A 12,157-nucleotide genomic window follows, 5' to 3' on the forward strand; every position below is an offset into this window, starting at 1 on the left:
CTAAATCCTACTTATCTGCGTCACAGGATGACGCCACCTCCATCTTTCTCTCACGCATGTGATTGATTGCTTGTCTTTCTTTCTCCAGTTTCTGTTTAGTGCCCTAGAGCCTCCGAATGCTGGTATGGACCATGCATGTTTGATTCACCCCTTTTGAGACACTTCTTTCCTTTTGAGTAGGACTTCTTAGTCTATCCCCTCGTGCCAATCCCATTTTAAGAAGAAATAATATATGATCCTTAATCGAGAGTTTTCTCGGGCTCCGGCCCGGGATGTAATTAACCACGGGGGCTTGCGCCCGTGGGAAACTTGGCCCCGCAATCTACTTTACCCCACTCGATCTCTTGTATCGGGTGGGGGAAACCCGTGACTAGGTCGTGTATATTACTACCCATCGGGGTGTGCTGGCGACAGCATCTATCCCCAATGGTTAGTCGTATGCACGATCCAATCTGCCCTTCCATCGACCCATTCGTGTCGAGTGTAGAGGCCTACGATCGTTTTGTCCCACGGGATAGTGCGGCCGTACCCTCTGCGTTCTTACCCCACGAGCGGTGCTCTTTCGGAGGTCCACAGGTGAGGGCCTCAAGTGGTGGCCCGATGGAGGTGAGGGCCTCAAGTGGTGGTCCGGCGGAGGTGAGGGATTCAAGTGGCGGTCCGGCGGAGCTTAGGGCCTTAAGTGGTGGTATGGCGGAGCAACGACGTCAGGCGGTGGTCTGGCGGAGAAGAGAGCTTCAAGCGGTGGTCTGGCGCAGCAACGACGTTAGGCGGAGGTGAGGGCCTCAAGTGGTGGTCCGATGAGGGTGAGGGCCTCAAGTGATGACCTGGTGGAGGTGAGGGCCTCAAGTGGTGGTCCGGCGGAGGTGATGGCCTCAAGTGGTGGTCCGGCGGAGCTCAGGCTTTAAGTGGTGGTCCGGCGGAGGTTCGGCGGTGGTCGAGGAGGAGCTTCTTCCTTCTTCTCTTCTTGCTTTGGTCCCCTTTCAAAAGAAATGAGGGGCCTATTTATATATTTCTAGAGTGGCATGGCCCGTAAATAGATGAGAGATCAAGGGTAAATGGGGAGTGGTTGGATAGACGACCGATGTTGAATCCCTTGACTATGGACCGTTCGTTAGACAATTGAATGACTTAATGATGTCGGAATTCGACGATCTTGGGCTCGTTAGATTCGTCTCGTCGAGCCGCACGATTCGACTATAAGCACATTATGTTTGGAAACCGTTTGGTAATCCAAATTGTGGTTTGAACCTTCCAACAACGCTTCGCTTCCTTGATTTGGACTCATTTGGGCTCAGATTGAGTCGAATTTGGTGTCGTTGGGTTCGTATTTCTGAGACGCTCGGCTCGACTGTAAGTTTACTGAAATCGGAGTTCATATGGTCCAATTTTAATTTCGAAAGTTTCCAACTTGATTTTGCCTCGAGATTCGTGCCCGATCATGATAATTTTTTGAGGACGTATCAATACCCAATATAGTTGCATAGAGATAGATTAGCATAGAAATGAATACCTTACAACTTATGAAATCGGAGTTCATATGGTCCAATTTTAATTTCGAAAGTTTCCAACTTGATTTTGCCTTGAGATTCGTGCCCGATCATGATAGTTTTTTGAGGACGTATCAATACCCAATATAGTTGCATAGAGATAGATTAGCATAGAAATGAATACCTTACAACTTATCAAGCAAATCATCATGAACACCACCATATTGGAAACCATCTGAGAACATGACATCTTATTTATGCAATGCAATATTACTCCAACTTGATAACTTGATGACACCTATAACACTACTATAACATAGTTAATTGTGCTTATTTGTTATTTATGCAATGCAATATTTTTCATGCTCATGCCCTTATGTCCACCGTTCATATTTTAGAAAATAGGAGTTGCTTATAGGAATTTGATTTATCAAACTCATTCATTGTAACAATTTTCTTAACACGTTATATTAAATTTGGATATTTTTTATTTAGCTTATGTACTTGTTTCTTCCAATTTTTTTTAAATTAGTTGTTCTATTAAAAACATTGATGCACAAATATTATAAACTTTATTAATGAGATAAAATGTTATTTATTTTTTTATTGCTTACTCTTATATGTTCTTCTTATAATTATTTTTATATAAAATTTTCTCTTATGAGTACAAAATAGATTTAATCAATATTGATGATTGCTAGGTCAGTTCCTGAACCGACCCAACCGGCCCCACATGGGCCGGCCTTAGTCTACAGGAGGAGGGTCAAACCACCTCCCATATTGCCGCCCAAGTAATAGGGGCCCACGCCCTATTTGATTGCCGCCCATTACTTGCGAGTATTTCCTATCAATGATCCTTGAGATTTACTTCAAAGGTTATGGTCAATCCCTTCAACGCGTCCCTTGTTTCCGGAGTAGATGCCTTGTAATCCCAAGGCGTCACATTCCTTAAGTGAATTGAGCCAGTGACCTCCACCAAGCCACAAAACAAACAATATAATCATTGCTGCAACCTTACCCTCACAATTATAAACTAAGAGATAAATCAAATTGGTAAATAGTCATCAAATTTATAGTAAGTATTATGATAAATGTCGAGTTTACAGCATAAACGTAAACAGGAAGTGCATAAGAATCTTCTGATTTGGCAATTATTACCAAAGAGAATTCTATTGGCCTCTATTATTGCCAAATATAATAATTATCGAGAATTGTGCACTAAAATTTTTGGGTGGTGTTGAAGTAAGATAAATCATATTTTCAAAACAAGCCGATCCTAGAAATAACGTCAGATATCCATATCTAACATGTACACAGCAATAAAAAAAACAGAACAGTTTCATAAAAAATAACATCAGATATCCAATGTGAATTTTCATAAAAAGTGATTCATGTCCAAACTATAACAGTTTCACTTTTTGATATCCTGGAGAGAAATTAAAACCTAGCCAACCTCAAGTAGTGGAATAAAGTCTTGATATTGTTATTATTGAAGAGAAACTAAAACTAGAGAAAGATATGAAAATTCAAAATTTGCATATTTAAGAAGTGGCAAATAATCAACTACATAAATCATAGATTATCTAAGCATTATGACAAAGAAAAATTTAATTATTTAACTAAAGAGTTCCCGTTATCATTGTTGTTAAACTTCGAAGTTATGCATACCAACTTTCTTCGGGATTGATTAAGTCAAGTATTTTTTTTTTCCGAAAAAGTGAGCTATTCTAGTTGGCAATAATTGAACATCGGATTATTTAACAATACGATCAACATTTCAAGGGGAAGAAGACTATATCGTGAAACCACTCTAATTTAGCCAAAAAGTAAGAAGAGTTTCTAATGTAGGAACATCTTTAGAAGAATACTCCTTAGGAATAGTTTACCATAGTTTGTTATAGGTTTGTTACTTATGGTTTCTAGAATATTCTTATTAGCCTATAAATAGGCAAAGTATTGTAGTAGGAAATATTATTCTCTTTGAAGCTTTTTGAAGCTTGGTTTGTTCCCTAGATTGGAAATTCCTTCCTGCATCCTCTTCTTCCAACGATTAATCCTCCACATCAGCTGGTATCAGAGCCCAGAGCTTACGAAGAACGATGAACAGCAGAAGAAGGTGGGCTGTCGACGATGATCGAAGCCGAAAAAATTAGGCAGTCGACGAAGATCGACGTCAAATGATATGGGCGATTGATGAAGATCGATGCCGAAAGAGATGGGCGGTCGAGGACGATCGACGCCGAAGGAGATGGGCGGCCAACGACGATCGATGCCAAAGAAGATGGGAGGTCGATGACTATCCTCCGCTTCAACTTCCACTCCAATGGCGAGATCCGCCGCCCCACCATCCTCCACTTGAACTTCCGCTCAAATGGCGAAATCCCCTGCTCGACCATTTAGTCCGCAATCAACATGCAGCCGTCGTTCGCGACTCGCCTCCGCTCTAGTCCCATTCTGTCTCCCATGATTCTGCCTCCGCATTGTCTCGTGATCAGGACTGCAATCCCGATTAGTCTCGTGACCACACTCGCAATCCAGACCTCCTCCTGCAAGATTTTGCCACTGCACTCAGCCATTGTCGCTCGCTCCCAATCTGATCGCTCCGAAATTCGCTCCTCTGCTCATCTAAAGTGCCCGTGCATTCACTCTCATCTTCCACTTGTATCTCGCTCCCGTGTCTCCAACCACCAGGTTCATCCAACTCATCCAGCCTCCCACTTCCAACCCTTCCATGCAATCTTGCCTCCAGATTGCTACCAAACCTGTGCACGAGACCTCATCCGCATGTGACACCATCAATCCCGATTTGCTCCCACTCCACTCCTGCAACCCCAAACCCACTCCTGCAACCCCAAACCCACTCTAGCGTCCGTCCGGACCGCACTTCCGCTCCCACTATTTCTCAGCTCCCGCGATCCCACGCCCGACCCGGCACTCGAAACCACTGATAAGCCCTTTTATGAAATTTGCGGCAAGAAGTATCCTGTTTCTCCGAATCCTTCTCCTCTATACTCCAGTCCAAGCTCCGAGAGCTCAAAAAGCCAATGAAGCCAGTATACCCGCTGCAGCAACATCACCAATGTCAATGGTTCTTCCAACGTTGACTGGGATTGTTCTGATGTAAGTACATATAATGATGAACTCAATACCCATTCAAGAGTTCTTACAATTCAAAAAATTCAGTGTCTACTGCTCATGAATGCAATGTCTGCAATGATGCTGAAGAGGAATAAAATCGACTTGCATCCACAGAGTTGAGACTTGCAAAAGATTGGCCAAGGATAATGAAGGATTTTCAAATTCTGAACCATTTTATTGATCGTGGTACAACAGTAGTTAAGGGGGGAATCTCATCTAAATCAAGATTTTTAGAATTAAAAGAGAAGTTAGTTATGTCTAGTTGTGAAGACTATGCTTTAGGTGATATAGGAGACGTTTCAATTACAGGTGTGCAAATGTTTGATGTGAAGTTCCTTGACAAAGCTAATCCAACGCAATGCTCCCAAGCTGTTCGACAAAATGTCACTGAAGCATCGGATCCCAAATTTATTAGGCCAATTTATAAGGGTTTACTAGGAGATGGACAACATATAGTTGTAAAACGACTTTCAAGAACTTCAACACAAGGATTTGTAGAAATGAAGAATGAGGTCGTTGTACTTCAGGAAGTTTGCAACATAAAGGTGGCAATCAATTTGATGGTTAATCATCGGATGGGGGTGTCATCTGAGTCTGAAATCAATGAGATAGCATGTCTGTTTTCTGATTTTGTAGATGATTACTTATATGTTCCAATTAATTTGGCAGGATTTTTCTATCATACTGCTATGAAGGCAAGGGAAGGCATCATCACAAAATCAAGAATACAATAGCTAATGGGAAGCAACAGGGTGGATCTGTAGAAAGAAGTGGTGTTCTTGTTAGGCAGGTAGAGGAAGAGAATTTAAATGATAATCAAATAGGGGTGTCAATTCGGGTCAACCCGCCGGGTTCAGGTCGAACCCGACCCAACCCGTATCTAAACGGGTCAACCCGAACCCGACCCGTTTTTACAAACGGGTCGGACATTTCAACCCGAACCCAATCCGGCCGGGTTGACGGGTTGACCCGACCCGACCCGCGACCCGGCAGCTTTAAAAAAATTTAGCAAACGTGCTCTCAAAATTGATCCCACCTTGAAGCGACTGGAGACGGTTGTGCAGAAACTTGATAAAGTTACAACAACTGGTGTTGATACTTTCCTTCATCTTGTAAAAAACACAAAGAAGGAGCTTCAGAAGCAGCAGCTTGAGCTGCACGGAGCATGTGAAAGTTAAAACAGATCCTTGCCTAAAAATGATCTCATTGGACGGGGCAAGGATAAGGAGCTTGTTATGGAGTGGCTGAGGAATCCATCAAATGTGCATCGGGGAACTCATTTGTATAGAAACATTTCTCTATTTTCTTAAATTAAACGGGTTTTCGGGTTGACCCGGTAACCCGCCGGGTCAACCCGACCCGACCCGTTTTATCAAACGGGTCAAATCTGTGAACCCGAACCCGACCCGTTTATCAAACGGGTCGGGTCCAACCTGGATTTTTTGGGTCGGGTCCGGGTCGGGTTGTCGTGTCGTATCAAATATTGACACCCCTATAATCAAATAGCTGATTTCATCATAAACTTGCTCTTTGCTGGAAATGAAACTACAACTAAAACAATGTCGTTTGTTGTTTACTTACTCACTCAATGCCCTCATGATTGGTTTACTATTGTTAGCTTGCTTCTAGCTTTTGCTCATCTAAAGGAGCTTGTGGACATGCATCGAAGATGTAAAATTTTCGATCTAGGAGGGTTCTTATGATTTCTATGCCTACCTCCTTACCGTTGACACGCCTCGATGGAGTCGAGCTTTTTGACACTAGGGTAGTATGATGTAGGAACATCTTTAGGAATAGCTTATCATTGTTTGTTATAAATTTGTTATTTATGGTTTCTAGAATGTTTTTATTAGTCTATAAATAGGCAAAGTATTGTAGTAGGAAACATTATTGATGAAATACTATTCTCTTTCAAGCTTTTTGAAGTTTGGTGTTTGTCTTTGTTCCTTGGATTGGGAATTCCTTCTTGGATCCTCTTATTCCAACGATCCAATGGTTAATCCCCCACATCAGTTTCCCACTTTAATACTCAAATAATTGATAGACATTTTACGGGACTCCAAGATCCTATTTACGAGCTATTGCCATGGTTCATACAAAGTAGCAGAGAAGAATGATAAGGGAAGATGATACAGGGAGGCAGTGGAACAATCTTAGGCGAGGCAATTTAAATGATTAAGCACGTCAATACCCAAATTTGTCACAGTGGAGCTGGAAAAGCAATTCAGGCTAATGTTTTTTTTAATACTTTTGATGTCTTTGAAAACATTAAACATCATGCAAATCAACCACTTCAAATTAATTAGATGTATATAAATGGCAAATGCATTAATCTAGGCACCATTACATTGTTACATATATATAACCGCAAATTCATATTAAGTTTAAACTACAGAAGGTGCCTTTTTTAGGGGTTTTTTTTTTTTTTTTTGTGAGGTTACCGAAATGACTGTAGTGCAGAGTACTATGGTGCACGAGTATATAATACACTAGCTAACATGAACTGCAATATTCCATATTTCAAAAGGACTTGGTTGGACTAATAGTTACATTCTCTCCAAGAATAGTATGTTGTAAGATAAATGAAGGGGTTTGCGTTTATAAAACTGCAATAAATATCAAGAATGTAGTCTGCTCGAGCTCTGGAATTAAATGCTTTCAATACATCCCAGTAGAAAATTTAATTAAAAAAAGACAACCTCCTGGCCACAACCCAACCAATTTGCACTTCGGAGCAGTAAAAAACTACCAAGGATACCAGTAACAATAAAAGTTGCCAATGTGCAACGGGCTTGTAAAGAGGGTATTTTTTTTTTTTTTTGTGCTTTAAAGCGTTAAGCATATGATACAGTTAATTGCTGCATGCAAATCATATGAAATATTACATAGGATTGAAAGAATAAATCAATTATAGCAATCACCATACCTAGACTAAAAAATAAATATTCAATAATTAAACTAAAAAAAAACATTAATACTTAAACTTATGCACTTATGAAGAGCACAACTAACTATGCTGAAATTAAAAGTGGAATGGCGTGAGTAGTAAAAAAAAGGAGGGGGTGTTAAATTAATAAAGGGTGCGTCAAAACACCGTGCAAGCACAAGTCATGAGGAGAAGGGAGTGCTTTTGACAAAGATCCAATCACCCTCAAAGCTTCAGAATATGATTGTTTATGGGAATCAATCACCCTCAAGGAAGATGGGAAACATGAAGAGTTGGAGGAGAAGATTGGAAAAATTGAATCTTGATCATTTTAACAATAGTGGAATTGCATTCACCACAACAGAAGATGGAGATCCTTTAAACCTTACAAAATAGCATATATGCGATATGAACCAACACATACTATAAGCCCATTATTAAACTGATCTTCTCATTTTAATTGAAAAGAGCAAAACACATGCATGTCCTGTATACTCTATAAAGCAATGATGAAGTATGTGGTTTGTCACTTCAACTGTGCTTCATAGTGTAAGCTCAGTTCTTTGTATAGTGATGTGCAATATTACCACTCTACTTCAGATTAAACTTGAAGCTTATTTCCTACTTTGTGTGCTTAACAATGTTGATAACAAGTTGTTAGTTCAAAGGTAAAAATTCAAATATATATATGAACCTCATTCCTATAGAGAGCTCTCTGAGATGTTAACCTATCATTCATAAATTATTTTAGATAACTTCCATCCATATAAGCTTAGGTCTACTATTTGTCTTCATAATCCTACGAGACTAATTTGATTGACATATCTAACAGACATAATTTGGACACTTCATTACACATGTCCATACCATCTATAAGCATATTTTTAGTCGCCATATCTTCAAAAGTTGAGTTTCAATTGAATGAATTATTTTGCAAACTTCCCAATTGCTTCTTTTTTTTCTTTCTTTCAAATCCTCACAAACTCAACATCTAAGTTTGTAAGAATGTAGAGTTTGGCTTATTTTAAAGCATATTACAAATGAACTAAAGAAACAGCTTATCACTGTATAAGGCCACAATATAAACAAATTATTTCAGCAATCAAATGCTATAAGTACAATATTAAGACATGGTTTAGACAAACAGAGAGGATTCAGTCAAGAGAAGATGGGCATCTTTTAGTAATGCTTTGCAACTACTTTGTTTCGTACAACCTGCAACAAAAAATGCTATATTGCACGTGCATCTCCTCGATGACTTCTAATCAAGAGCGATTCCTACGTGAGAGTAGTCGGACTTTATTTTGTATTTAATAGCAAATTGCAGCATTACCAAACAAGATTAAGGCCCGATAATCAGCAGGTTTACGATATGAATACAAGTCAGTGCCGGCAGTAATATGAAACAATCATATATTCCCAAAAATAAAAATATTAAATTTATGACAATCCAGTTCAGCTTTCAAAAACTTTGTATTAACTGTATTAATCAATTTAATGATTATTGTCATACCTTTGGAAGCGTTTCAAAGAAGGCGTCAGGAATCTCCATCTCTGCAAGCACCCCACTATTGATCGCCATGGCTGCCTTCAATATCTGGTTTGCACAATCTCTGCATTGCTGCAACTTCTTCCTCGTATCTTCAGACAAACCATTTGGAGGAACTCGTGGGCATGGAAGCCACCATTTCTCTTCCTGTCTCAGTGATGGCCTCCCGAAAGAAGGGTATCCCCCACTGCCTTCTTCAATAGCATCAGCAACCATTATCCCTCTATCAACATACCAGAATTCAGTATTACGGAATCCATCCAGCATTCCTAGTAGCATGGAATCTAGTTTTTTAAGCGCAGGAAGGTTCATGTAGAGATCAGGTCTTGGCCGTGAGGCCATCACTTCAAATGTCCCGCCACCTGGAAACTCTTGCAGAGATGGGATGAGCTCCACAATGGAATCACTCACGCATAGCAACCATTCCATCTCCCTCCTCCACACTGTTTTCTTCTGCAGAGCCAGAGGCTCCAGCCTCCACAGCTCCCCAAAAACAGTAGCTGAACAAGTTTCAACGCGATTAAAACCCATATACAAAAGCTTAAAAACATGCGCTTAAAAAGTTCATCTCACCAGATAAATTTGTAATGGCGTTCGAGATCGCCAGCGCAGTGCAAACTCCTTTCCCTCCGCCAGACATGTCCTCTCCCAGTAAAAGCTTAGCAAACCTCTCCTTCATCATCTCAACCTCTGCAAAATTAGCAACATGTTGAGCAAATACAGAAGGCGGATACCAAACATAGCGATCACATTCCCCTTCACGGGATCAGGAAGACGAACCAGAAAAGTCCACTTCACGCTTCTCCAACTTGCCCTCCCAGAACATAACATCCGCTTCAGGCATCGGCAACAATGCACGCGCGGCGTCGGCGGCCGCAAGGCAGGATTTCCCAAGAACCAGCGGCGAAGATGCAAATGAACTTGAAGCACCGGCAGTGAAGCGGCGGCCAGAAAACCCACTGGAGCTCTCTGACTCGCTGACATCCGCGCTGGGACTGTAGCTCCCGCATCGCTCCTCGCTCTGCTGATCGGAGACCTCCTCCGATGAATTGCTCCCCATCCCACACCTCTAGTAGCCAGTAAAACCCTACCTCTACTCCTCACAAAGCAGATCGCTCACCTCCTCCACTCCACAAGTCCAGATCTCCCCCACTCCTCCGCCATCTCACATCCCCCAATGCAACCTCTGCCTCGGCAGACAGCAAAGCCAGAGAAACTCCTACTCCTCACTCTCATTCTCTCTGGCTCGCTATCTTTCTTCTCCGCTTTCTCTCACTTCGAGCTCACTCTATGCCAATCTGGTTCACTTTTTGCCGCGATGCCGCAAAAGCAAAAGTGAGGCCGCTTGCCGGTTGCGGAATGCTTATGGCCGCTTCTTTATCCGCGATTTTTCTATAATAATAGTATTAATTTGCGCTCGCTTTTTAGTTCTCAATTCGTTGAAGTCCAGAATTTCTACCGCAATAGATTCATAGGATGTCACGTAACCTGTTCAGAACAAGCAGAGCTGGCCACGATGGTAGAACCATAAGCAGGGCAGGCAAAGCTGGTACGAATATTACCCATATTAATATTTCGAAATTTTTACATAAATAACCCTTTAAATTATTATAAATACATATCCCATCTTTAAACTTTTATATTTACTGATATACTGCATCAAAAATCCGTGTAAGCTTTGAGTCTTCACTTTAGTTGACCTAAAAGGAATTTTTATTAGATCCAGTGTCCTGACGTAGCTCTACGTTTGGATGCCAGTAAAATGGTGTCACATGCTCTTACTCTTTACCGCGCGGCCCGACGACCGGACCCGGGATTGCTATGTATTGACTGATTTGTGCAGACTGGGGTATTGCTAGGTATTGCTCGATATTGCTCGGCAATAACGAGAAATATCATTATGTGAAGTCAAATACCTAGCAATACCCCGATTTTGCTAGGTATTGCTCGGTATTGATCTTCACAGAGCGGTATTTCTCGTTATTTTCAAGCAATACCTATCAATACACGAACATAGCAATCCCGGGTTTCGTTCCGAGTCGGGTCATCGGGCCGCGAGGTAAAAAGTAAGAGCACGTGGCGACATGTTTATAAATACATCCAATCTTTAAACTTTTATATTTACTGATATACTGCTTAAAACCCCCTTTTATTACCGAGTTTAAAAGAGGGATTTTATGTGGTACATCAGTAAATACAAAAATTTTGATGTTAAATATGTATTTATAATAGCTTGAAGGGTTATGTATGTAAAAATTCATAATTTTTTTTTATAAATCTAATATTTTTGTATTTTTATAAACTCTATTTATCTATTTTAATGAATTTATTATATGACATATTTTAAAAATATAAAATTGTAAGCTACCTAACATCATTCAGGAAAAAAAATAGCAAAAAATATTTTGTTTCAAAATGTCATCATGAGGTAAATATTACAATATATTCATCAAATGAAGAAATCAAAATCTCTCGAACTCTCTAAACTAAACTGCTCACTCTTTTCTAAGTTGGTCGAAACCTAAACCCTATCATCCATCGATGCTCGAAGAATCATGCATGAATGCTTCATTTTACTAGTCATACTGACTCGCACTTCAAATATTTTAATGTTATAAAATGGATGTCCGCCTTTGTCAAAATAGTGAAAATAATATCATAATCCATTGGCTTTAATAAAACAACAAAGTAATTTCAAGCTCTTATTATGTGGGGCTTTCCTACGAGAAATTATTCTATGCTGAGATTGGACACAGAACGCCGTCCAGAAACCAACCATCAAAATACGCCACACGTCAGCAGTAGGGGTGTCAATTTTTGACACGACCCGAACCCGGATTGGTCAACCCGAACCCGAAACGGGTCGGGTTGACCCAGCAACCCAAAATTGACCCGAAAGTGACACGAAAATTCATTTTTGACCCGAAAATCCGAAATTGACTCATTTTGACCCGAAAACCGGAGATTGACCCGTTTTGACCCGAAAACCCGAGATTGACCCGATTTTTATCCGAAAACTAGCAATTTTGGGTCAAACTCGGGTCATTCGTGTCGTGT

At 40.6% G+C, this 12,157-nt stretch overlaps 1 protein-coding gene across 1 annotated transcript in view; it reads right to left on the reverse strand.

The window, feature by feature from the left end:
* LOC110104813 (rop guanine nucleotide exchange factor 1) overlaps nucleotides 1-10,331 on the reverse strand; it is a gene marked incomplete at its 5' end in the record, with an annotated part of 37,867 nt that extends 27,536 nt beyond the window's left edge. Inside the window, 3 exon segments of the mRNA XM_020834080.2 lie at nucleotides 9,065-9,600; nucleotides 9,674-9,790; nucleotides 9,881-10,331. Coding sequence (XP_020689739.1) covers nucleotides 9,065-9,600; nucleotides 9,674-9,790; nucleotides 9,881-10,160 — 933 coding nt within the window.
* Between the last annotated feature and the right edge of the window lie 1,826 nt (nucleotides 10,332-12,157).

The sequence above is a fragment of the Dendrobium catenatum genome, unplaced genomic scaffold, assembly GCF_001605985.2.
Source record: "Dendrobium catenatum unplaced genomic scaffold, ASM160598v2 fragScaff_scaffold_1595, whole genome shotgun sequence".
NCBI classification, from domain to species: domain Eukaryota; kingdom Viridiplantae; phylum Streptophyta; class Magnoliopsida; order Asparagales; family Orchidaceae; genus Dendrobium; species Dendrobium catenatum.